General features: G+C 44.3%; 1 protein-coding gene across 9 annotated transcripts in view; it reads left to right on the top strand.

Annotated features, from left to right (window-relative positions):
- Positions 1–21,797, top strand: part of SLC41A3 (solute carrier family 41 member 3) — a 39,355-nt gene extending 17,558 nt beyond the window's left edge. For all 9 annotated transcript variants that reach the window (XM_083721707.1, XM_083721708.1, XM_083721712.1 and 6 more), the window contains 8 exons: positions 2,456–2,527; positions 4,397–4,541; positions 6,602–6,748; positions 12,252–12,396; positions 14,293–14,372; positions 17,834–17,968; positions 18,370–18,518; positions 20,055–21,797. In XM_083721707.1, the coding sequence (XP_083577833.1) occupies positions 2,456–2,527; positions 4,397–4,541; positions 6,602–6,748; positions 12,252–12,396; positions 14,293–14,372; positions 17,834–17,968; positions 18,370–18,518; positions 20,055–20,240 (1,059 nt within the window). In that variant the 3' untranslated portion in view covers positions 20,241–21,797. The remainder of the gene's footprint in view (positions 1–2,455; positions 2,528–4,396; positions 4,542–6,601; positions 6,749–12,251; positions 12,397–14,292; positions 14,373–17,833; positions 17,969–18,369; positions 18,519–20,054) is intronic.
- The last annotated feature ends 5,708 nt before the right edge of the window (positions 21,798–27,505 follow it).

The following is a 27,505-nucleotide window of genomic DNA, read 5'->3' as shown; positions in this document are numbered from 1 at the left end:
CCCCAGGGACCTGAGCTCCAGATCTTTAACATTCCAGATCTTTAGATCTCCTGCCTGTTCCTCTCCTTTTTTAGTTTTTAAACTTTGCTTACAGGGTACTTCTAACTGGCTGATTAAATCTGATTAAAAGGAAGCGTTGATTTGCTGCAGCTAACACCAACATGCTGCGTGCCTCTTATACCACAAATAATTAAAAGAAGCCACCCTATACTTATTCATTGCATTTGTCCGTTTAGCTCAGTATTGTCTACACGAGGGGTAGGGAACCGTTTTTTCAGCCTGAGGTCCACATTTTTGTGGCCAGTCTTCTGGAGACAGATAGTCAACGGTGGACATGACTAAGAGAAAATTGGCCTCCTCCGCACATGCACACAGACACACATATCACCACACAACAAAGCAGGGGCATGGATATTGTCAGGAGAAAAATATGCTGTAGTCTCCCTGCCCCACCTCCTTGCTCAGCAGTGTCAAAGCATGGGCTGCACCTTTGCGAAAGTGCTGCTTTGAGGTACTTCAGCAGTGTTGAGGCAGCAGCCCATAGTGAAGATAGATTTCCTTGCCTGCTGGGATAGGCAAGAGATGATGGAGGTGGAGGCTTCTGACAGAACAACCTCCCCTTCTCCTTTCAAGGTGCTGCAGCCACTTTTCTCTCTGTTCATGATGGAACCGCTGCTTCCAGGTCACTGGTGCGACCAAGAAACCAGGCAGGAGCAGACTTAATTCTCAATGTAAACCAATCAGCTGAGCAATGAGGAAAAGGCAGCCAGGCTTTCTAGGGCTTAGTGGGCCCTGTTTCACATGTGAAACAGCTAATCCCAAAAAATTGTGTTGGATAGGGAGATTGGCCGTGATAAAAATGAATACTATTGCCTAGTCAGCGGCAACCTGTTGTTCCACACACACACACAAACCAACTACAGTGGTACCTCGGGTTACATATGCTTCAGTTTAAGAACTTTGCTTCAGGATGAGAACAGAAATCGTGCTCTGGTGGCATGGTGGCAGCGGGAGGCCCCATCAGCTAAAGTGGCGCTTCAGGTTAAGAACAGTTTGAGGTTAAGAACAGACCTCCGGAACGAATTAAGTACTTAACCCAAGGTACCACTGTATTAAATATACAGTGAATTAAAATTTGCTTTTTGCTGAGTAACAAACCATTAAGTGCTAATGGCAAACCATCCCACAATCTAATACAGTGGAACCTCGGTTTTCGAACATAATCCGTTCCGGAAGTCTGTTTGACTTCCAAAACTTTCAGAAACCAAAAATCAAAGGGTTGTCGGCAAAGCGAATGGTGAAAATGGAAAAAATGCCCCGGGAAGCCATTTGACTTCTGAGGCGCATTCAAAACGGAAACATTCATTTCTGGGTTTTCGGCAATTGGCTTCTGAAACATTCGGCAGCCGAGACATTTGAAAGCTGAGGTTCCACTGTAATACATTCCAATCTGCCTTCTAGATAGTTTCGGTTTTAACTCAGCATAATGCTGCAGCTGTATTTCGCGCCCAGGGTTTTGGTTTGCAGAGTGGGCTGAGGAATTAACTCCTAGGAACCAGCGATCATTTTTTGTGTGAGCCCAGGCTGGGATAGAAAAATGCCCCCATTAAAATATTAGGTACCATAGGAAGCCAGGTTTGATATCATTGTAGACCTGGTCATGCCTGATCCTGGGCATATTTTTTATTATTGAGTGAATGAAAAATATAATGTATATATACATTTGTCAGTACATGAACAAGTACTTAGTTACATGTTAAGTTTTATTTACTTATTTAGTCATGACTGGCATACACATATATTCATGTTGACAGTATTTTATTATTGTGGGAGCTTTTGTTGCTGCAAGATGGAGTTACATAGGTTGCCCGTAAAGATAAATTCATCGGAGGATATGGACTACATAAGTATTCAGTCTTGCCTAGGAGAGTTCTTTCCCAACTTTCCAACTTTTGTAAATTCTCCCTCTCTGCCTCTCTTTTTTTTTTTTAATATTTTTATTAAGTTTCTTTTCTTATAGTCAAAGATATACAAAGATATATAGTCTTTCTCTCATTCAAAACACACATGGTTTTTAAAGTTTTTAATCCCTGGACAGAGCAGATTTTTTTTAAAAAAAGCTTTTTCCTTCTTTCATGCCTTGGTCACCAGTGTGAAATCTGCACAACCTGCAGCTTCTGAGCCACCGTCCCTTACAATCTGGTGCTACATTGTGTGCTCAGATCATGTTTGCACGGCTAATGGGAAGAAAAGAAAACCCGTGCCCCGCAGGGGCCGATGTGGAATGCCCTGATACATATGGAAAGGGCGGAAACAGAAATGACTGCAGCCACAGTGCTCCCCAAGTCTGGGTGTAGCCTCCTACACCCAGACTTTGTGTGAGCCCAGGCTGGTATTCTCTCCCACCTTGTCTGCCAGCAAGTAACATTTAAGTTTTCCCTCTTCTGCCTTCCAGGCTAATACTGGAAGAATGGATGATACTCAGGCACAGTGGAAAATGGCTACTTGCAATTTGGCTCTGATTCAGGTAAGTAGATCTAAACTTTTGCTTGAGACCTCTTTATAGTCTTAGTCAAACTACACACCCTGCGGACATTCTCACGGGTGCTTGGAGTGGTGTGAGCGACAAGGCAAGGCTTAGGGTATCTGCTCATTGTGTGCTTTCAAAACTGTGCTTTACAATCGGTGGAGGAGGCCTCGTTTTTCTCTACAAAGTCTTGTTGGCTGGACGCTTTTAAAGCAATTGCAACCAGAGACCAAAATACCTAAGGCTTGAGCCTCACATCCGCAGCAGTTTTTCACGGTGTGACCTATGTTTCATAAAGGTCAGGTTTATGAAGTCCCAGGTTTAGTGGACTGAATAGCTCATGTGGAATCATTTTGTGTACATGTGCATAGCTTGGAACTTGCTGTATGTCTACATATAGTCTGGGATTTTTCCAATGTCACCATCTTTACAGGAATGTGATCCTGCATATCTGTGCCCCTCTAAGAATTAATTGGAATTCCTATGCCGTATGCTGTGTTCACTCAACATTTATCTGCAAGTTGAGGTAGAACCTCAGATTTTCTTTTTTTGAAAAGTTAATGCCTGTTCAGTTGAACATATGTTCTGAAATATATTAACGATGAAAGCCAGCTATTCAGACTAGAGATAGTAATAGTTTTCTAAATATTGATTAGATTATTAATTGTACTTATCTCATTACCTCTTCCTATCTTCCTGGGCCTGGTTATAAACCCATCTTAAGGTTCTAGTCCTGAACATATTATATGAAAATAACGTCCTGTTGAATTCTGGAAGTTTGCTTTACACAACATGCTTTGACTTAAATTCCTACTATTGTCATTACTTAAGGAAATGCCCTGAAGGTGATTGTTTAAATTCGTTTTTTCAACCTAGTGTCCCATCAGCTGTGCCAGGTTGATTAAGGCTGGTTTAAGGATACCTTGTTCAGTACATCTTCATTTAGATACCCTAATAATAGCAATTGAACTGAGCTATTATTTGGTCACTACATTGGTCAGCTTAAAGAAGTTAATTTTCTCAACTGCCTTTTAAAGATACAAGATAATGCATTACATTTTATTGGGCCAATGTCTGTTGGTAAAGGAGTTATCAATATATTAATAATATACACAATATACACAACACTGCTTACCAGGGTTGAAATGTAACTGTATCACTCAAATGTTTTCATACTTCTTTATCAACAGGAACATCTGCTAACGGTCCTAATGAATTGGCCATATCCTCATTACAGATTTAAACTCTCTTCTCAGGAAACCCTAAGGTTGTAGTACTGTGAAGTGAGAATAGGAATATCTAACAGGGAATTCACAGCACCTCACAAAACTGCAATTCCCAGAATTCTGTGGGAGTGGGATCCATGGCGATTAATACGATATGAAATTGATATGTTTGTAGTCCAGAGATGCCCTGTCTGTTGAGTGCATGTAGAAATATTAGGTAGAATGTTTTCATCCAGGAGGGGGCAGCAGTAAGCTTTTGTGAACAACCTAAAGATGCCTGAATTTTAATACAGTATGACACTCTGAGCGCCACATCACACATTCCCGTCTTGGAGATTTCAGACCCGCATCTTCCCTCACAAGTGTGTCTGAAACCTGCAAAAGGGAAAACATTGGTGAGCACATGCAAATGGAAAGATAGCTGGCAGGGAAAAGGTTTTGTGAGCACATGCACACACACTGCTGCTTCATTGCTCAATGCCTCGCTACCTCAAAACTGCTTTTCCTTTTTTGAAAAAAAGAAATTTTGAGTCTTTCTGGTGCTTTTGCATGTAACCTGCCATTTGTTCCAGGAATGCTTGCATGTTGATACCAGACGAATAATTCCTGAGACTCTCTGTCCTCCATTCTTGTTGCTCCACAGTTGCAGGCCACGGTGGTGGGGCTCCTGGCTGCAGTGGCAGCAGTCCTTCTTGGTGCCTTGACCAAAGGCTACTTGAATCTGAACGAAGCAGCCATCCTGTGTGCCAGCAGTTTGACAACAGCGTTCATAGCCGCCCTCTCACTTGGTGAGTCTTTGTAAACTACTTAACTTTAGAGTAGGATCCAGTGTCTCTGGAAGCCTCTCTCTGTACCTTGCCATAAACAGTCTCAAGTCCACTTTCTCTCTTAGAATGACTACAGTGTTCAGGTATGCTTCCCAGTAGGTTCGTCATGACTGCCTATTCACCTTGAGCCAGAGCTGTTAGAAAATTGATTGATGCGCCCTCAGCTTTCTGGCCTTTCACCCAAACCTAATGTCCCACCTTCTGCCTTTCATGGGATCCAGTTGTCTGCTTAGAGCAGGGGTTGGCAAGGCTTACTGGGCATGGGCCGCATCAGTCCCGTGGAGATCCTCCGTGGGCCGGACCAGCATAGCACGCCAGAAATCGCGTCTGCTTATGTCCGTGGCGCTGGAAATCGCTTCTGCGCATGCCCAGATGCCAAAAATTGCACCTGTGCAGAAGCAAATTTTGGCATCTGGGCATGCAACATAAGTGATTTCTGATGCCGTGGACATGTGCAGGTGCAATTTCCAGCATCTGTGCATGCGCAGAAGCAATTTCTGGAACCACAGAAGAGAGTCCCTGTGCTGCACTGCACCGGTTTAGCGCAGCGCTCGGGGACTCGCCGAGTGGGTAGTTCGGTTCGGGGGCAGCTCATGGGCCGGTTAAATGGCCTCCGTGGGCCGCAGGTTGGGGACCCTTGACTTAGAGAAAACTCTCGAAATCTAGATGAGCAGTCTTAGGTACTAAGTGCGTTCCTCTCTCATTTCTGATCTTCTAACCTCAGCCGTCGTAATATGATGGCATTCTCTGTGCCGTGGGGATTTTATGTCACTCCAGAAAGACTGTTTCACGGTGCTTTTTGCCAAATGGAGCATGGCTGCTGCTAAGAGGAGAAGCTTGCAAGTTTTCCACAAGAGTGCAGCACAAGACCTTTAAAAAAGAAGGAAGTAGATGGCGGCATCAGAAATGCTGGCACCCTAAAACACAAAGAAATGAGGGCAACATCTTAGGATGATGGACTGCTCCTTCCTGTTTGAACAAGGCAAGATGGTTTTGGATGCCAGATTGCTACTCCTTTGTTTTCCTCAGTGATCTGAGTGGGTATGAAAAAGAAATATGATACTATTGACACATTCCATGGAGGAATTTATTTTGGCTCTGAGAGCGAAGTGTATCTGCCATGCATTCAGGCGCCTTATTCCTCCGAACATCACTCGCTAGGGATAAGGAACAGTGTATGGCCCCCTGCCTTGGAAACTCAGGAAGCTGCCTTGTATCGAGTGATATCATTGGTCCATCTTAACTCAGTGTTGTCTACATTGAATGGCTGCAGCTCTCCACGGTTTCAAGCAGGACGTTTCTCCAGCTGTACCTGGAGATTTGGACTTGGGACCTTCTGCCGGCAAAGCAGACTCTCTGCTACTGAGCCATAGCCCTTCCCTGCCTTCATTAGGTCTGAAAGCATCGCCAGTAGGAAATGCCCAGCCCATTGTGGTTTGCCAGGGCTTTCAAGCCTTTATGAAGGTCCAATCATTCTTGCAGTTCTCAGGGATCTTAATGTTAGGACCCTCTTGTTTGGAAAGCTTTCAGGCACAGTGAAAGGGAGTCCATATGGACTGCATATGGTATGGATATCCATGCTATACCTGGCCTCAGCTGATGTATTCCCCTCTCCCCCTTGTGCAGAAGCCCTTTTCTCCCTAGCTTATCTCCTCACCCCAACTTACTCCTGTAGTTAATGTAACTCCTTTGGCTTGTTGATTATGGTTTGGGAAATGTACATTAATAGAGGTTGGGAGGGACTAACTCCCCCCCCCAAAAAAAAGAGCCACAGGCCCCGCCGGTTTCTTTTCCAGTTGCCAAAATAGCCTCCTTTTTTACTCTCTTTTCATCTTCTCCCTTCAGCGGGTCTTGCTTCTCTTCCAGATCCAGGCCTTTCCATGCCATCCTTTGCACAAGCCCTGGGCGAATTTCAGGGCTACTGTTCCCTCTATTGGCTTTAGGAGAGCTTGGCAGACAGGGAGTCTCCCTCACCTTGAACTGAACTTTCTCCAAACCACTTGTTTTCTTATCTTTTTCAGGTCTGGTGATGATTGGCGTGATCCTTGGTGCAAGAAAGGTGGGGATAAACCCAGACAACATTGCGACGCCCTTGGCAGCGAGCCTCGGAGACCTAATAACGCTTTCCCTGCTAGCTGCCATCAGCAGCACCCTCTACAAATACATAGGTACGTTAGCAAAAGAAGCCTGGGAGCTCTGAAACCGCAGAATGGCCTCTCCCTAGACAGCCGCCCACAATGGAAGGAAAGCAGATTTCCAGGCTGACTAGGGTCTGCAGGGCTGGACAGCTTTGTTCTGCCTGTTGAGAGAGAACCTTCAGACTCTCTGAATCTCCTAGTTCATTTAAAGAGGCACAGTGGGATCCATTTTGGTAACCAACAAGGGAAAATCGGAATTTGTGTAACAGACCCATCAAAACTCCTGCACTTGAAGCACCCTGTAAATCACCCAGTGCATTCGCTTGCTCTTAGTAAGCTGACCAGATAGAAATAGAGGATCCTGTGCCTTATTAGTTGTGTGAAAAATGAAATTTTGTAGGTTTTGGGGAGAGAAAACAACCTGCAGAGATCCCCTCTTCTACAAAGGTGTTCCTAAAAGTATGGCATCCCTGTTCTCTTTGGCCTTGATGGTCCTCTCTCTACAGTAGGATACTCTCAATCTCAGTTATCCCTTGTCTGTGCCCCCTCTTCATGAAGAACCTCCCAGATAGGAAAAGATACCCCATCACCATGCAGCCTGCATATTAAGAGCTGATACCAAAGTTTCCCAATATAAGGAGGCAGTTCCAATCTGCTGTACACTTTCACTAAAAATTTTAAATTGCTAAGGCAGTTATTGCATGACTGTCTGAGAGGAGTTCGTGGAAGGATGAGATTTTGGCTTATGTTTTATTTTCACTTGATTAAAGATTTTTTTTTTCTTGGAAGTTTGTAGCAACAGCAGTCCAAACTAACTGGAAATTGAGAGCAGATAATGTGGGTTACTTAGTGGTTTCCTTTATGTCATTTTAGTAAAGGTAAAGGGACCCCTGACCATTAGGTCCAGTCGTGACCGATTCTGGGGTTGCGGCACTCATCTCGCTTTATTAGCCGAGGGAGCCGGTGTACAGCTTCCGGGTGATGTAGCCAGCATGACTAAGCCGCTTCTGGTGAACCAGAGCAGCGCATGGAAACACTGTTTACCTTCCCGCAAGAGCGGTACCTATTTATCTACTTGCACTTTGACGTGCTTTCGAACTGCTAGGTTGGCAGGAGCAGGGACTGAGCAACGGGAACTCACCCCGTCGTGGGGATTCGAACCGCCAACCTTCTGATCGGCAAGTCCTAGGCTCTGTGTTTTAACCCACAGTGCCACCCGCATCCCTTTTATGTCATTTTACATGACAGCAAATATGCTACACACCAGCAGGGAAAGGTGGCCTAATAATTTCTTACCATTTCAGCCCTCCTCCCCTTCAGGAAAAACAGAGAACCAATGTAGCATAATAGTGCATTAGATTGGGACCATGGAAACATAGTCAGGAAGCCCACTGGTAGGGATTGGGGATGGATTCAATTCAATTCAAAATGCAACCATCCTTCGAAATTTGCAGTACAGTTCTTCAGCCAAGTAAGGTGTACAAAAATGCATATACTGAGGTAAAGTTTGCATTAAAAAGCATATACACTAGAGGGACTATGCTTTGCAAAAAATAGTTTGGCAAAATTGCATACAAAATGTGCATATTAAGAGAAATCAACACCGTGGGGCAGGAACTGATGTGGGAATGTGGAGACCTGAATTTAGAATTGGAAAATGAGAAACCGAGAAACCAAAGTGGGCAGATTCACCCATCACTGGCTGCTGTGTAGCACTGGGCCAGTCGCTGCTCTTGACTTTGCTTACCTCAAAGGGCTGTTGTGAAACTCCTGAGCGCCTACATTGTAAGAGAGAACAAATGCAAAGGGCTACGGGGCTTCTTGTGTTTCTGATAATTGTGCAGATGAAGGAATATTGGCAGAGCTAGCTTTTCTGTAGCAGTCCTATAATGTAAAAATTAGCATCCGTAATCCCAGTTGGACCCCATTCCCTGCTAAAGGACTCCCGCTTGATAGCTATATGATTGTCTCTGAAAGCAGAGATGCTTAGGATCAGACACTCCCTACCTCCAGTTATAAAATCAATCAGAGAAGTTCCCAACCCTTTGTTGTTGTTGCTGCTGCTGCTGCACGTGCTTCCTGCCCTATATCACCTGGGGTGATGCTAAGGGCTTTGAAAATCCCATGCTCCACCCCCCAGAGAAAGGTGTGTTCCCTTTTTGGGTGACATCCTTTGTGATTTAAGACAACTTTTGTGATTAAAGGCTTTGATAACTTCATACTTGTAGCCTCAGGCTTTAACAGAATCTTGTTTTGAGAGAGGGAGAAAAAATATAAAGCACATTTCCAGAATGCTTCAATTGCTCCATTACCTGCAAAATGTGTTGCGACTGGCCCAGCTTTGCACCAGTTATGAAGAGCAGATGGAGAGAGCCCTCTAAGAACGATCGTTAGCATATCAAAAGGCCTGGCACAATCCCCATTGCTTGAAGGTGTTTCTGAAGCTTCCTTCCTTCTGCTTCTGAGTCATTCATGTTTTGTCAGAGCAGCAGCATTCTCTCTCCCTCTTTCCTGCACTTCTAAAGGTCACCCCAAGGTTGACGTATTCAGAAGACAGACAGAAATAAAACAATAGGAGCTGATATAAGCTAAAGCATGGGTAGGCAAACTAAGTCCCGGGGGCCGGATCTGGCCCATTCTCCTCCTAAATCTGGCCTGCGGAAGGTTCGGGAATCAGTGTGTTTTTACAAGAGTAGAATGTGGCCTTTTATTTAAAATGCATATCTATGTTATTTGTGGGGCATAGGAATTCATTCATCCCCCCCCCAATATAGTCTGGCCCCCACAAGGTCTGAGGGGCAGTGGACCGGCCCCCTGCTGAAAGAGTTTGCTGACCCCTGAGCTAAAGGGACAGGGGTGGGTAGGGATAAAAAGGGCAGTAACTGCTCTAGTTCCGAGTAGCTGGCATTCTAGTCCATTATCCCCTTTTTTTGACAAGAAAGTCTGGTCGCCTCACAAACAGTCCTGGGTGCTTCGTAGAGAAGTATATAAAAGCTAGATCCAGCCTGCCTGGCACAAAGTCACCTCACAGCTACAAATACACAACTGGATTATACCACAATCAGTATTTTAGGTAAAAGGAAAAACCCATATAAAGAGGATAACCATCAAAATAATTCAGCAGCTCTGTGCCGTACATTTGTTAGACTTCAAGGTTCCATGTGTTTTTTTGTTGCCTTTGCTCACGATGAGCCTCGTGGTCCCTTTCCAATGCTACAATTCTACGAATCAACAGACCAAGACAGCTGCTCCTTTTGAAACAACATGAACAATAGCAGCATATGGTATTAGGTCTGTGTCCACTATAAATTCTAGAGTTCTTCAGGCCAGGTCTGGAACTTTTTACACATGGTCTAACTCTTTGAAGCCGTGTCTAAATCTCTTGCGAGGTCTCAGTAATTGTCAAAAGGGTAGAAGCCAGTTTTCATTACTTCATTCAGCACTTGAACTGAAATTCCTATTCCGGAGCTCTTTTTCTCAAATCGCAGCTGATCAAAATTTGGTAACAAAAGTTGACTTGTGTCGAACTGTCCTTATAGTGTCAGAAATGCTTGGTTGTCAGGTCTTCTCCCTTCATTAAGTCTGAGCTGCGTCCTTCCCTTGACTGAACTCAGAAATGCTCAGGTTTTTTCATTGGTTCAGTTAAACGCTCCGGGGTCTGTTTTATTTTTTTTAACAGTGTTGCTTAGTGAGCAGTGACTGTTATGCAATGGAAAAGGGGCTCTAGTTCCATTCTGGTCAGCCCATTTACTGTTAACACACATAGTGTTCTTCATTTATTTTTACCTTTACCTTTTCTTTTACCTTTATCTTTCTTCACTTGTTGCTTAGTTTACTGTTCTCCTGCACCTTGCTTAAAAGCCTTTAAAAAACCCAACAACAGCTGTGTGCTTTTTCCTTTTATGAAAGCTCCTTGGCTTCTTTTAGGAGGTATCCTGTTTCCTCTGTACGGATTAATAAGCTTCTTTTAAATGCCAAGTCCTGCAGTATGACAAAATCACTTCTTGGAGATGTGTTAATGAGCTTGTTCTATTACCCCACAAGAGCAGTCAGTTAGGGTTTCTTAATTTTCTACCTTTGGGTAATTCTGCTTCCGCCAACTCCATCTTGCCAATGTCATGAAGGGGCTTCTGTCTGAAGATTAGTAGCAAATCCAGTTTTTATACTCTGTAGTGATGCTTACATGAAAAACACACTGACCCTGAAGTTAGTCATGCTTAATTAAATTCCACTTAAAGCATCGGATCCTAAGGATCACCTTCTCCCATGTGAACCTGGGCACTAGGAAGAGAAGAATGGTGGCTTCTTATATCCTTATCCAGCTCTGTTGCTTTGTTGCTGCTGGTCCTGTAATTGTGTTACTTCATTTAGGCGTCTATATATGCTTTGGTTTTATATTGATGTAAAACCAACTTGGCACATCCTTTTGGATGGAAAGTTGAGATAATAGATTAATTACAAAGAAGGTCTGCTCATGCAACAAAACGTGCACCTTCCTCCTCGCATGCTCCCTAAGTCTATTCCAGAGGGTTGGAGGGAGCCCCAGAACAGATTTAGGGGGTGCACAAGGAAAAGAGGGGAGAAAAGCCCAGTTTCACAAGCAGGCCCCCTTCTCTGCATGTACCCTGCAACATTTTGAACGATCTACATTGAACAGAGCTGTCTTTCCCATAGGGCTTAGTGGTTTGTTGCGCCAGGACACTGGCCTCTCGGGGGCGCCCAGTGAGTGGGGGTTCTACGTGGCTTTGCCAGCGGCCTCCCCTTTCCCTGCACGCCTGCCAGCTGCGCCCCATCAACAATATGGCTGGCCGGCATGCAGCTTCCCTCCCAAGCCTCTGCGGGGATTGCTTTCCCACAGCGGCATGGGGGAGAGTTGCGCCCCCCCCCCATGGCTGGGAGTGCACAGCTTCCCCCTCCCAACTATCCGTGGTAATTAGGGGGCGCTAGGAGGATATTTGCACCCTGGCGCTGCATCTACTAAAGATGGCCCTGACATTGAATTCCAACCATATAAATCAATTACATTTAAAAATGAGTGTAACTTGGTCCATTGGTTTTGAGACTTTACACCCTGCTTCCCTGCCTGCTAGAGCATGCTTACTAGTTTAGCTTTATGTTTTCTATTGTGGCAACCAATGCATCCCCCCCCCCCCACGTCAGCTAATTCTGCTGGCTGCTTATAGATGGCGATGGAAGCAGGCAGTGAGGGAGGGTTGCTGCATAAAAATCCTAGAGCAAACAAGCTTGGACACTCATCACTGCATCTGTTCTTACGCTTGAGAAAGCGGAGTGGTCTTCCCCACAAAGTTGTATCCTTTCAGATTTGGAGATTCACACATATACCTTTTAAGATGTGTTGTGGAAAGGGGGATGATTGAGTTGTCAACGTCATTGTTTTATTATGTATTTTTTGTTTGTTTCTTAGATTGCGATTTTATGTTGTGAACCACCCTGAGATCTATGCCTATAGGGCAATATAAAAATTTAATAAATAAAAATAAAATAATAATAAACCTTTCCTTTTCTTTGACAGAGGTGAGATACCTGTCGCCCCTGATCTGTGCCGTCTTCATTGTTATGATTCCTCTTTGGATCGCTATTGCCAGGCAGAGTCCTCCCGTTGCTGAAGTCCTCAAGACTGGGTGGCAGCCAGTCATTGTTGCCATGGCCATCAGCAGGTAAGCATCGTGGGCTAGAGATGGACTGGAATTTAAGAGGTCTTGTCCCTGGTGCTAACTGTGTAAATACGACGCTTCCAGGGATAATTTCTTCCTGTGTATTTGGTTTGTAGCTAACATGTTCTTGGAGTGTGGCGCCTTAGGTAGCGCAAACAGTGCCATACGTGCACAGGACGTGTCGGCAAGCTGGGGGAATGTCCATTGTTTACAGAAGTCCAATAAGGGAGAAAACTATTATTATTATTATTATTATTATTATTATTATTTATACCCCGCCCATCTGGCTGGGTTTCCCCAGCCACTCTGGGCAGCTTCCAACAAAATATTAAAATACAGTGGTCTGTTAAACATTAAAGGCTTCCCTAAACAGGGCTGCCTTCAGATGTCTTCTAAAAGTCTGGTAGTTGTTCTTCTCTTTGACACCTGGTGGGAGGGTATTCCACAGGGCAAGTGGGGGTCCCAACAGTGTGCAATGAGGACAATGCTCAGTAACCACAAGATGCTGATGGACTCTTGGTATAAGCATGAACCAGCCCCAAAACTGCTTATGTGTATGTGTTAAAAAAGACAAATGAGGCCTGCAACAAAATGTTGCAGTGTGCAGGCTTCCAGCCATGTCGCTTTTGCAATATAACTCTATTTCCATTGTTACCCACTTCTTAAAAGGAGTCAGCTTGGATAACTGCATATTGAGCTGATTTGAACTGTAAACAGCATATCTGTACTTATTTTAGAATTCATTGACCAAACAACTGCTATCTAATAAGACACAGGCTGGACACACACGCATATTTATGATTATATTGGAAGGTCTGGGCATGTGGAAATGCAGCCATGTTTTTTTTAAAAAAAGGCAGGACCCAGTATCAGATGATGCACAGGAAGAACATACTTTGAGTATTGACCTTGGCAGGGTGCCCTCTTGGTAGTTCCTCTGCCCTTGGGGGGGTGGTCCAAGAGAGGGCAGTCCCTTAGTTGTGGAATTCCCTTCACACAGATGTGCGTCTGGCACCTTCACTATACAGCTCCCTGCCAGTGCTGAAGATGTACATCTTCACCCTGACTTGAGATGCATATTGTTACGTGTCACTCCAATATCCAAGCAGTGCAAGACTTCAGGGGTTCCAGGCGCTGACCCGAGGTCCGTATTTCCTTTAAGAAATGAGGCACAGTGGAGACCGTGGTGTCTTTATGATATATGGTTTATTTACACATAGATGAAACCTGAGCATGCAAGGGAGAGGTTCACAACACTGACCCCCCCCCCCCCGAGGGTCATGCTTCTCCCATAGCGGCAGCTTTCGATTAAAATGCAGAAATCAACCATCATGCTCTGACCCTCTTTCCAGCTTGCTGACTTTAACAGACTGCAACCTTTTTTCTTAGGTCTTGTCATAGCCAACTCTTCTTCAAAATCTTCTTAAAACTCTGCTTTGTTTCCGAAAACTAACCCTTGGTAGAGTGAAAGGTCACTCCTATTTGCCATCTGGCACAGAGCCTCCTCTAATTTCGCGTTCCTAATGGCTCCTTACCTTCCCTTTGTCCTCCTAATGGCATAGAATGTTAAATTATTGTTGTTGTTGTTGTTGTTGTTACTAAAATTTGTATACCTCCCTTCATCCCAAAATCTTTCCTGTTGTGGGATTTCAGAGACGTACTATTTTCCTTCAAGTATTCCTAGTCTGGGAACTGGGGTGAAATCTTTGTTATCTTAGTAAAGCTGTCTGCCTGAATGGCAACAGCAAAAGTAAGGATTTCCACAGAATATTGCTGAAAAAGATCAGGATTAGAAGCAAATGTAATCAAAGAAGATACTGATTATTTATACAGTCACTGAGTAGTGGGATACTAACAGATGAAGGATATACTCATGTTCTCTCATTTTTTAAAAAACAGCATCGGGGGACTTATCTTGGACAAAACCATAACCAATCCAAACTTTGAAGGCATAGCTATTTTCACTCCTGTGATCAATGGTAGGTTGGTTCTTTTTTTCTTTTTCTTTTTAAGCATGTCAGGCTGCAAGTCAAATATATGTCCCTGTTTTTAGCCTCATCGTTGTAGGACTTAGAAAATCCCTGTTTTCAGATCCGTAAGTGAGACAAATTCTGCTTGCCGTAGAAAGGCATTGTCTGCCTGCAGCATTTAATTTATTAGCTCTAAGTCTGGGTTGGATAGACCAGAGACTTAAGGTCAGTTGTGGAGCACAAGTATTGGCTGTGCAAAAGGTCCTGATTCAGGCTCTGGTATTTCCAGATAGGGCTGGAAGAGACACCCATGACAATGCCATTTAGTGAAGACAACACTGAGATAAACAATCCATTGGTCTGACTCAGTAAAGCATCTTCCTGTGAACTTAAAATGTTAAATTTCCAGTAGAAGATTAAATGCTTCAAAAGCTGTGTATAGTACTTAACACTTTTGTGCTGGCCCTGGAAATAGGCAAAACTATTGGAGTATTGGATTTCTAGGGTGAGATCCAATGTCAGTCATACTCAGGGTAGACCCATTGAAATGAATTGAATAGTCCTGGAATTTCCCTTTCCGCCTAGCACTAACTGTGCACTGCATCATGAGATATGGAAATTGGTTTGGAACAAATGTGGTTTTGAGCTTTCTTTAAATATATGGATATAAATAAGGCAAATATAAAAACGTTTTAAAGAAATAAAACACAAGAATGAAGTAGAGGATTGCTCCACTCTGAACTCAGGAACAGCATTCATGTGAACAGGATTTTACCAAGAACTGTTGTCTCTATCAATGCGCCAAAACGGGCAGCATCAGGGAGCATTACAAGGAGTGACATATAAGACATTGTCAGGTTTCCACAGAACTAACCTCTATCTGCTGATCATGAAAGGTAACTTCTCCTTCCACTTCAGAAAGTTAACATTTGTCTTGCAATTTTACCAGGCCTTACATTGACCTGATTCACTCTCGGCTGAGTCCAATGCCTCCAGAAGAACATTGTGACAATGCTCTGCCATGCTTTGCTTTTAGACTTAAGAGTCTTCTGGTTCTGTTTGTTTCTGAGAAAGGGGATTGAAAGCAGCTGTTGGATTTCCAGCGCTGCAATTGCTGTGCCAGATACATCCTTGAGACTCATTATTGCCAAAGGTTTATAGGACAATTGCTTCATATAATCTGAGGTGGTTGAAGAAATAATGTTGCTTTAAAATAGCCCCCCCAAAGGGAGACGTTTACTCAGGGTTTTCTCCTTTCAATTACTTTATGGATCCTTTCTTATGGACTCAGCTATACGGCTGCAAATAAAACACTGTAAGTGTGTTTTAAGTGCAATATACAATGTGACACTAAATGGCGATGGTGAGCCTTATGGAAAATTCAATTTATTTTTATAAAGGCTTTTTAAAAAAAGAATTTTTAGAACGGTTTTTCACATGTGTGTAGATTCTACCTGAGTGACAGCCAGAAATTAGTAGTATTATACAGTTTGCCCCGAGAGATGGCACAGTAGAGAAGGAAATGGAGTCAGACCCTAGGGCAGGAATCTGTGTCCCTCAAGATGTTGTTGAGCTACGACTCGAGTCCCTGGCAATGGGCCTGGGGGAAGTCTTAGTCCAACTACAATTGAAGGCTTCCAGCTTCACTGTCTTTTCCCCTAGAGGCTGTTTTTAACTCAGCCTCTCTCAGTTTTAGCTTTGTTATGCTGTTCAAACACTCTGCGTTGTTTACCGTCCTATCGCATTTTAATTGATTGCAGTACGTTTTTCGCTCTGTTTTTCTTTTCTGCTTTGAACACCTCTTCCAGGTGTTGCAGGAGGTTGCAGGATAGAAATTTTGTTGCAAGTAATAAATAAGCTTGCATGCCGAGAGCCTGTCAGAATGCAAGGCGGCCCATATCCAGAGGAGACTAATTAGACTGATGGTGCTGAACTTTTAATTTGTCCTCTCATTCCATGGTTCCTTTCTTCAGAATAGAAATTGCTGGTACCGTAATTACCACAGTTGCAGATATACTGCAGGTGGTTTCACAGCTAGGCACTGCAGCACCTGTAGCTGTTTGTTATAAAAGAACCTGTCTATGCACAAGAGTCAAACAAGTTGTATTACAGAGCACCTGTGTTGGCTATCTTGACTCACACATATCCAGTATGTGATAAGGAAGGAGGGAAATCTTTCTCTCTCAGAACTGGAAGTATTTGGTTATGTATCCGGAGCAAGAGAAACAAAAGGAGAAGCCCTGTTGCAGTTCATGCAGCAGTTTTGCAATTCATTTTCTAGTAGTTAGAAATTTGAGGAGGCCTCTGTCCCCTGAAAGATTTGCAGTGCCTTCCGAGGCCTCAATGCAGTAAGAGCAGTTGCTGCAGCCCCTGTAGCTTCTTTCCATTTCTCTGTGTAAAACCACAGTAGAGATTGTCATTGGAAGTCTCCTCAGTATCGATCCAGAGTAGATTCCAATGCATAATTAGCAGAGTAAAAACTTAAACATGTGACAGGATTTCCAAAAAATAGACCAGAGGCAATTGTATTTCATCCAGCAGAGCTTTACTGCTACTGAAGGCAAATGAGCGTAATGGTCACATATCCAATACATTCAGGATTGGCACTGTCCATAAGAAATCCGGTTGCAGCAGACTTAACTTAAACTTACAAACTTATAGTAAGACTATAACCTTAACACTATATACTGTACACCACACCAGAAAGAAAAAGAGAGAGTGAGACTTTGGCTCCTTCTGGCCTCACTATTATAGTCAGCATGACCTTGACAGAAAGAGATAACAGAACCAGTTTAAACCAGCTGTACTCAGCTTCTCAGAAGGAATAACCCAAACACCAGCAACCTTCTGCTTGCTTCTTTCACACAGAGAAGCTTCCAGAACCTTCTTGAATTAAGTAGAATAGGAAAGATCGCTACACCAGATCAATACTTTCTGTACTAAGAAATGCCAACTGACAGAGATAGAAGATCTTGGGAACTATGATTTTCCCACCCCGGCTCCTCTCTCACTTCCCCACCTCTAGCAGCTGAGCGTTGGCATTGCTAGCCATGCTTAAAGCTCACGCAGGGCATTGTGATCTGTACAGGTGTGCTTGTGCAGCTGCTGGGTAGGTGGTAGAATTCTGGGGCCACGCCAGTAGCAACAGAAGCAATTCTTGTTGTACGAAGTATCCATAGCACCGATCCGGTTGTTGTTCTGTCGGTATTCTAATGCTTTCCTGCTGATCAGGTGACAGCAGCATTTCCTGCCTCACCATCCACTTGTGAGCAATGCTCTAAAGGATACTGAGATAGAGAAGGCAATGTAAGCCAGTGGCAGTAAGGCGGTAACTTATAGGACAGACGTCTGCTTAGCTTTCAGACCTGTGGGAGTGCATGAGTGGGTATTGACTGATCGCCATCCTCCCAGTGTCTCCCAGCTATTGAGGCTTAAAGGGTGTGTTCTGCCTTTTTTTTTTTGCTTTTCAGGTGTTGGTGGCAATCTGGTAGCTATCCAGGCCAGCCGCATCTCCACATTTCTGCACTTCTGGAGTATGCCTGGAGTCCTGCCACACAAGATGAGGCAGCACTGGCCAAATCCATGTACCACCTTCTTCAGCTCAGGTAATCTGCTTTCTAGGTACTGGTGCCTAGCTACTCTCGCATCTAAACCCGCAGGGAGAACTCTACGCTAGTCCAAATTATTGTTGTTAATAATAATATTAGTTGTATTTATTTGTTGCTTACTATAAAAGAAGTCCCAGAGCAATGTTCAGGGTTGTTGTTTTTCAAAAGCAGCATACAATATCAAGCACACACCAGAAGAGTAAAAACACTGAAAGTGCTCATCCTTTAGTAACATAAGAGAGACACATGCAGCCCCACACAGCTAAAACATGGACACCAATGGCAAACCGCATATATAGGGGATCTCCCATTTGGGACCAGCTCCTTACTAGCGGACCATTTCATATTTGTTCAGTATAACCAGAGTTATGATGTCATTTGCCTTTTCTCCTCTGCAGGAATAAATTCAAAGTCTGCTCGTGTCTTGATCCTGCTAGTGATCCCAGGGCACCTGCTGTTCATCTACACCATTCATTTCTTGCAGGCAGGCCATACGGCTCCCACCTTCACTTTTGTCTCCTTCTACCTGATGGCTGCTGTTCTACAGGTAACCAGAAACTTGACTTCTTCTGTTTTTAGTATAAGTTTGGGTTCTGCCGTGTGTTCCAGAGTCAATTAGCCACTGTAGCTATATGAATGCACAAGGGACAGACCCTGATTTCTACAAACCGCAGGCCACCATCCTCATCCCAGTCCCTTTTAGATTTCTAAATTTACAGCACCCACTTGGAAGCCGCAGTATCTTTTTAGTAGAGATTTCTAGGGGAAACTGATTGAGATATCAGTGTAAAATGCTGCAGGGTGGCAGATTAAATCCCCCCATTTCCAGCTAGAACACATTACCCTCTTTTCACACCTTCCCCATGTCACTAAGAAAAATGATCAGTCATGCACCTTCCTTTTCCCATGATATTTGAATTGTTGAGTCAAAATCTCTATAATAGCTTGAAGGGGAGTTTGGGCATTTATGCCCTGCCTTTCTTCCATCCTGGAACTGATCAAGGTGGCATAGATTTGTTTCACACCTGATCACCTGTCCAGACACTGCTCAGACTGACAGCTGCCTAGTTAGCTTTAGGAAGGTGCTGGTTTCATACCCAGGGGCTGCCATGGGCTTCATCTGGAGGTACTTGCATTTAGAGCATTTATGCGCTGACTGAAGAGCAGTGCTGTGATTTTAGCCCCATCTGCAACCCGGCAACAGTTTCCTGCCGCATATTGCCCACAATCATCTACAGAGAAATCGCTCTGTGAGCGCCTCCTTGTGTGTAGGAGTTGTGTGTGAGTGGGACACCCAGTTGCACCGGTGTCTTGGTTGTGCAGGACCACCTGTGCCACTGTTCTTCAGCTGGTGGGTCGCGGCCTGATTCAAAGTGGGTCACAACAGAAGCACTGCCCCCATGGGAAAAGTTTGAGAAATGGGTCCCCCAAGGCATGCGTGAGCTAAAAGTGGGTCTTGGGTCTGTAGAAGTTGTAGATACCTGTTCTACACACATGTATACTGGGACTGCTCTTCAGACAACCCCATGTGGCCTGCTCTGCGTGCCACACAGAAATGCCATCCCTTGTGAGTGGGACATCATTGCAGCTCCTGTGTCTTCCCTGTTGCAGCTGTCATACCTCCCTCCACCCACCCACTCCACCAACAAACCAGTAGCAGGTTGGAAGGGCATGGCAGGATGCCATGACTTCATGTTTATCCTGAAACCAGACTGGGTGAAGGCAACACTGCTTCCTGCCCTCTGTCTACCTGCTAGTCTGCTTGCAGAGGGAGAGGGGTGGACAGAGCACACTTCCTTTGGCCCACTTTCATTCACTACTCCCCCCCCCCTTTTGTGACCTCACCCTTCCGCTTTAGAACATGTGAATGTGGTGGCAAAACTTGGTGGAGGGGAGAATTTGACCCAGCCCTAAATATTCCTGCCCTCTGGGCTCCCATGGTCCATGGAATCGAAGTTCCTCTGTGCCCCACTGTTGTTGCCAAGTCCGGTGCCTGAGTAACAGAAGCCGTTCCCAGCAAAATGGAACTGTGGCTGATCTGCATGCTGATGGCCATGTGGTTTCCTACCCCCTCTGCTTACAGGTGGCAATCCTGCTGTACCTGGCTGATATTCTCGTGAGGCTGTTCTGGAGAAAGGGCATGGATCCTGACAACTATTCCATCCCCTACCTTACCGCTCTGGGAGACGTCCTGGGCACTGGCTTCCTGGCCCTTTGCTTTCACTTGGTTTGGATCTGCAATGGGTTGAAGCCCATACCAAAGCACTAAAGAGGACTTCTGCTGCAGCACTGACCTGCCTACTGTTTCAACAAGTAAAAAATAAATAAATATCGCTATGGTGCTCTTGACACGGTCCAAACAGGGTATGAAGAAGAGGATGTCCAGCTCCTTAAATGGGAATGGCTTGGATATCCCTCCCCTTCCATCTCAATACCACGTAGGTGTGAAGTTTGAAAGATACCTACCAATGAAACGGCATCAACGTGGACACAGCTTCCGAAGTGTCAGTAATGAATGGGTTGTGAAACGCTGCTCCTGTCTACCTTCCTCTTGGTTAAGAAGTGTTATTGAAATGGCCGAGTCCGAAAAGCCCATTGACGCTAATGGGAGGCTATCCACTGATCTCAGTGGGGTTTAGATTATGTCCTAGATGAGGATGTTTCACTGTCTTTGCTAGGCATCAGCTGGCAATCAAAGATGGCATTTTCCTGTCTGTATTTCTTCTATATGTTCCCACACAGAGCGGGGTGGGGGAGAGAGAATTATGTCCAGGGCTAGTCACACTCTGCACCAAAAATTAAAAAAAAATACTGTCTATCCTACACAAAGGAAACCAAAAAAACTTTGCACCGCGATAACTCAGATTCTGCCTCACAATACCTCATTGCAGCATTGTATATAGCAATTTAGGTACTTTACGTTTCTCAGTTTGCATTCTGATGCGTAATTTGAGTGTTCTGCAGAAGTTTCAGAGTGTTGACACTGCGGTAGCAGGAGTGGAGTATAAGTTAAGAAGTGGGAGAAGGTGGCCGAGGATGGGGAAAATGTAGCTTGAAGGCATAAAATAGCCAAAACTGAATAATAAAGCTTCGTATGGGCTGTTTGAATGGTTTCAAACAACTGTACCCACCCATAAAATCTTGAGAGGCTGAGCAGCTTCTCATCCCACTCTCCACGCCAGTTGTCCCGTCCAAAACTGCTTTCAGGGTTTGTGCAAGAATACTCATAGATTAAATGGCCAGCTCTGCTGATGGATTTCGTAAATACTTCTTCAGTAACTGAGATAGTTCCCTACAGTGTGTTCTGAAGGCTCATCTGGGGGTAGGGGTGAGCTTTATGTATTCTGCATGGAAGTCACTGTCCTGGGAAGCAATGTGCTGATAGTACTCAGCACCTTTTAAGAGTTCTGTGCCCATGGATTTCATCAAATCACTTGTCCTTCCCAAGGCAGGAAAATCAGCCGTGTTTATCCCTGGCATAGTGCTCTTAAAAACCCAGTGAATGATTGCTTAAGGCTTGCAGCAGAGGCGGAGCATGTTTGGCCTTCCAGGTGTTGTTGGGCTCCCAACTCCCATCAGCCCCAGCCAGCATGTCAGGGATGATTGTCTTTGTAGCCCAGAAGCATCTGGAGGACCACAGGTTACCCACGCCTGTCGGGAAGACCCAAGGGTGGATTTTCACCATGTCATCAGCATCAAGTGCCAAGCGTGATAGAATTGTCCTTCTCTCTCCCTCGTTTTTTGTTTTGCAGTTTCAAATCTCATGAGTTTTTATGGTTTGTAGAAACACCCCCTCCCCACATGTAAAATAAAAGTGTAAAAATGGTTCATGTTTTGAGAGTTTCCTTGTGGGTCCTGGTCCAGGACTGGACAGTATATATGGGATATACCTGCTTCAGGTATAGATGAGGAAGTCTTCTTCCCTTCCACATCAAGGATATAAGTTTGGTTTCCACATTTTAGCCATGGAAAATTACACAAGTAAAACCTCACAGTATATGTTTGAAGACCAAGACGTCAAATCCATTGTGACTTCTGGTCAGTTCACAAATTAAAAATGAAAATAAAACAAGCAAGCAAAAGCAATAAACAGAAAACGCTAATATCTCAACAATAATGGCAGCACAAAACATAAAATCAATGAAAACAATAATGAAAAGCTAAAACTCAGTGGAGGGGGTGGGGTGTGGACCAAAATGTTCAAAGGAAACAGTAAATTTCAATTATTAGCCTGGAAGAGGTTAAAAAATATATATCCTGGCACCAAAAATATCTTTATGACAAGAGTCTGTGGGAAAGCATTCCACAACAGGTGGTGCCACCAGCAAAAAGGCCCTTTCCGTAATATTCACATGCCTCACCGGACTTGGCAGGACTGGGAAAGTATATATGGGATATCCTTCAGGTATCCTGACACCGAACTACTTGGATCTCCCCTCCTGCAAGTCATCTTCATAACAAAATATAATGAATGAGTTCTTTCACAGCATGTGAGCAAAACATCTGCATCCCTTTGTGCACGAAGGCAGAGTTACTTGGTTCCAGCTGTATTCAGCCATAAACCCAGATGTGCCGCAACTCTTGTGGTCCGCCGAGGAAGAATGGTTCCTTGCTCTAAAGCTCCCAGTAATTGAAAGAAGGTGGTGAGAAGGCATAATAAGTTGCACAATGCTTTATATAATCTTAAAACTGGCTTATTCCTTTTGGAAAGAATTGAGGCATGGTGCGAAGAAAAAAAGGCATTCCTAAAGCAGGCCTGGAGAGAAAAGACCCCCCCCCCCCCGTAGGGGGTGTGGTGGCAGTTCAAACCCTCCGCCTGCTTGGTTAGCCAGTGTGACCCAACAGTTTTTCTACTTTAGGACATCTGTGTTTTTGACAGTGCTGTGTATCGCTGCTGCTGCTGCTGCTGCTGCTCCTACTACAGGATCTGCTTTTAATTTCACCGACCCCACTTTGTCACTCAAACTAGGGCTTGAACTGTTCATTCCCCTGGAGTCATAACAAGAAATTGTCTCCTTTTTAGTGGAGGGGAAAAAAGAGAGTTTTCTCATCCAGGCCTACTGCAGGGCTTGTTTCCGCCTTGGACCCGGCTCAGGGAGAATATCCATCCAAGTCTCAGCTCAGCTGGGCTCTTGTACAATCCATATTCGCTTGAATGGGGCTCTTGGACAGGAGAGGTGAATAACAAATAAAAAGACGCAACTCATGTGACATAGAGAACAACCCAGTGGATGATCTAGGCCAAGGATGGGGAATCTGTGGCCCTCAAGATGCTGTTAGACTCCAAATCCCATCAGCCCAGTCAGTGGTAAGGAATGGTGTGAGTTGTGGTTGCACAACTGGAGGGTCACAGGTTTTCCATCCCTAATGTAGGCCCATCTAGAGCAGGCATAGGCAAACTTTGCCCTGCAGATGTTTTGGGACTACAATTCCCATCGTCCCTGACCTGTTAGGTAGGGATGATGGGAGTTGTAGTCTCAAAACATCTGGAGGGCCGAGTTTGCCTATGCCTGATCTAGAGCATAGGCTTTTAAGTGGTGGATCCTATTTCCCACTAAGAAAAAGGACCTTAAACCCCTTTTCTCCAGTCCTGGTTGGCATTGCACCTGATGCTGTGTCCCACCAACTCCTATTGGATAACAGTCTCCATTATTGGATAACAGTCTCCATTAAAATAATGACAGCTTTTTAAAGAATAGGGGCCTCTGAAAAATTCAATGAATAAAGCAGGGCGAATGCACAACAAGAGCCTCATCTGTCCCTGCTCCACATCCTCGGACTGCTTATCCAGGACTTTCCCTGGCTGTGGGTGGATTTTTCATTATCAGCGTCACCCTATAATTACTTAAATGATCTGGGCGGGGAGAGGGGAACCAGGCTGTATAGTAGCACGATCCTTGAAGAGTTCAATATTAGAACTTTGTATTATGGGCTGGAGTTAAACTTCACCCCTCGGACTTTCCTTCGCCCTGCTTTTCAGTTTCAGTTGTGTTTTCTACCTAACTAGCCATAAAGAAGCCCGTTTCTCTGCCTGCTGCAAGAAGTAAGAGTTTGTTTATGTAGTTCTGATGATGAATAGTGCATGATTGGGTGCTTATTGCTACAATATGAAAGAAAGAAATCTGAAAAAAATATCTACCCTTTAATATTTTGAAGCACTCACTATACTCTGTCATAGTAACTATTTTTTCCTTCCTTTTCTTGAGTACTTTATGTCATCCTAGAGGAACAGAAACACTGCAGAGCACATGATAACTAGCCACCTAGGCTGCAACTCAGGAGAAATGCAGATCAGTGTCTCCCCCAACACTGTAGCATTAGCTGCCTTGAATTTCTTCTGAAAAGTAGGCAGATTTTAAAAATTAAAAAAATAGTGCCTCATGCTGGTAAGCCAAGCATGGCACAAAATTTTGTAAAATGATACAAAATCACTCACTGACAGACAGACAAACAAACAAACAAAGACATGCTGCTCTAATTATTTAGGGCTTGCCTACACCTCTATTTGCCCAGCTATTTTCCCTGGGGGAAACGCTGTTCACCACTGAATCGGACCAAATGATTGTTTTCCGTGGATTGCTGTTTGGTCCAATTCAGCAGCAAAGAGTGTGTTTTCTCAGGGAAAGCTGCAGGGCAAATGCAAAACCTCTCAGACCCATGGCTAGAAAGCATGGGGCAAGCAGAAAACCTCTCAGACCTATACTTTCTAGGCATGGGTGGACAAGCCCTCAGTTTGCAAAGGTTAATGGTGTTACCCAACTCACTTGGGTGGATGGTATTAGGGTGCCTGGCGTGCTCTGGTCCATGGGGTCACGAAGAGTCAGACTCGACTAAATGACTAAACAACAACAATTAGCTGTGGGCAAGGCCTCATCTATACCTGCTGTGCACCTATTTGTGAAAAGTAAACAAGACCCATCTGTTTCAGCTAATGTTTTTCCTTTTGAATTATGTGGATGTTTTGCAGAGAGGGAGCCACACCAAAATATGCCTCTGAATACCCATTTCTGAAAGGAAAGAAATGGTGCTAGCCTTAGCTGCCATTCTCTGGGAAACACAAGTCTGAAACACCTGCTATAGTGCTAAGCTGTACACCATCTTCACTTCTGTGCAACAAGGACAAACATCTAGGGCATACACTAATGCCCACCCCCTCATCCCATCCTCAAGAGATATGATGCAACAGGAGGAAATAAGTTTCAATAAAAGGGGATTTCAAAGGCACATATTTAAGGTTGTTTGTCTAGTAAACCTTTTTTAAAAAAAATATTGCCAGGAGGCCCACAAATCCCAATCTTTGCATTCTCTAGTAGAGAGATGGGAACCATCTCATCATGAGGCAGATACACAAAAGTCCCACAGAGAATTTCAGGGCCAAATCTCAGTGCCTTTTCTGTACACGACAGGTTTCTGCAGATAAAATCCACCTGGCCCACTTGTAACCTATTTCCAGGATTTTACTAGCTTTCATGTTCCTGCGGATCTCAGATGATCTCACATGTTCATGCTTCACTGATAACCTGCACAGCAGCATACGGCTAGCAGGACTGTGATCAAAGCATGATAGGGCACAGAGGGGCATTCTTTCTTAAAAATCACTATCTGTCTTCAGTCCATGATATTATCACTGTTGTCTCACATCCATCTTGAGAAACAAAGGACGGCAGGAGTCCCATTATTCTTCATTTGCAATGTCTTCTATACAAAGAAAAGCACAAAACCTCTCACTACCTCTGGCAAGAAAGGAACGATTTCCCTCTCAACCAAGCAACACAACAGGCTCTTTGCCTGTAAGTATCAAACACCCAGTTTAAGAAAGCAATTCTTTCCACAATGACAGCAGGATGTAAAGAAAAATAACAAGGAAATCAATAGCTGGAACACCAAAATCATACAGCATAAATGCAGCACTTTAAAAATGTGTTAACTCTGCCTTATATCACCCATGAACAATCCCAGAACAAGTAGGCTCCGCCTCCCATTAACTATCCTTCAAACATGGAAAAGAAGTGAAGTGAGTAAAGACTATCACTTTTTAAAAGTGGGGGGTAGAATTGAAAGTCGCCCCCCCTCAAGCTGCTAACTCAGACTCTGTTCTGCCTCGTTTCCTGGAATTTGGAGTGGAGTCAGTACAAGGTGGTAGGTAGGTGGCGACACTGTATTTTGTACCGAGTCCATATTGGGCACAGAGACAGGGGGGCTGAATCTGCTCCCACCCCAGCACAAGGGAGACAGAGAGCCAGCATGAGGGATACAGCCTCTACTCCAAACTCTGCTGGGCCAGCCACATCCTCCTCATTATGACCACAGCTCTGAGGGAGCTCTGAAGCATCCACTGGTGCCTTTGGCCACTCCCCACTCAGGAGGTTTTTATCTTCAAGATGAAATGGCGGCAGCCTTTCTGTACACCAAAATCACTGGGACTGGTGGCTACTGGCTCTTCCATCATCACCGCCTGTCTGCTTTCCAATTTTCCTGCTCTTCTAATTTTGCCACCCCTGATTTTTTTTACTGCCCTAAGTAGCCACTTAGTTTCCTGGATGGAGCAGCTGCCCTGTGAGGAACAGTTGCAGCATTTGAGGCTTATTAGTTTCTAGAGAAAAAGCAAGTGAAGTTGACTTGATAGAAGTTTACCAAAGTCTTCTTATTATTCATGGCACAGGGGTCACAGGTGGTTAGACTGTTTCCTCTCACATTAATGCTAGAACTTGTGGAGCTCTAATGAAGCTGAATGTTGGAGGAGTCAGGGCGGACAAAAGAAGGTACCAGCGCATAGTTCAGCTAGGGAACTCTTTCTCCCTCTCCCTGGATTCTCACCAATATGCCTGATGGAACCAGTGCTTTTTTTCTATATATATATAAAATGTTTAGGAGCACTTTCATTTTGACTCAAGAAAATCACCATTTTATAGTTCAAATTAGGAAAAATAAATACAGTAAATGGACAAAAGTACAAAGAACATGCATTACACCGGGAAATGAAGCTGCCATCGGAGGTGGTAACAACAAAACTGACCATTCACTGTGCTAGATTTCAACTCCTACTTCACACATTAAACGCTCGCTTCTGTCTGAAACTCAGGAAACACCATGATAGGAAATGAGGCTGCCATCAGGGGTATCAGCAGAACTGACGATTCACCGTGCTAGAGAAGAAACTATTTTTTATTTTATTTTATTTTTAAATAGTTTCTTCTCCTGTTAGATTCACAAAATGTTCAGGGGTATTTGTACCCCTGCGTCCCCCCAGAAAAAAGCACTGGATGGAACCATTAATAGGAGCCACAACTGGAAGTAGCCAGAAATGTTTCTCCTGATAAAGCTTGGAACGGTGCCCACCCCTAACTGAAAAAATCTGGGCTACCCAAATGACAAAAGATGAACTTCTTATTCCCCGCCACACAGAGCCACCCTGCAGGCCTCAGCCAGTAGTTTTCCAGCAGCAACAATTTGACAGAGATGCAAACGTTCTCTAACACGGAGCAAGCAAAATGCCAACAGGTCAACACTGTCAGATTTGAATAACCTCCTTTA

This window comes from Podarcis gaigeae (genome assembly GCF_964106915.1).
Source record: "Podarcis gaigeae genome assembly, chromosome: 2".
NCBI classification, from domain to species: Eukaryota; Metazoa; Chordata; class Lepidosauria; order Squamata; family Lacertidae; genus Podarcis; species Podarcis gaigeae.
Note: the sequence above shows the minus strand (reverse complement) of the source record. Positions and strands in the feature narration are given on the sequence as shown.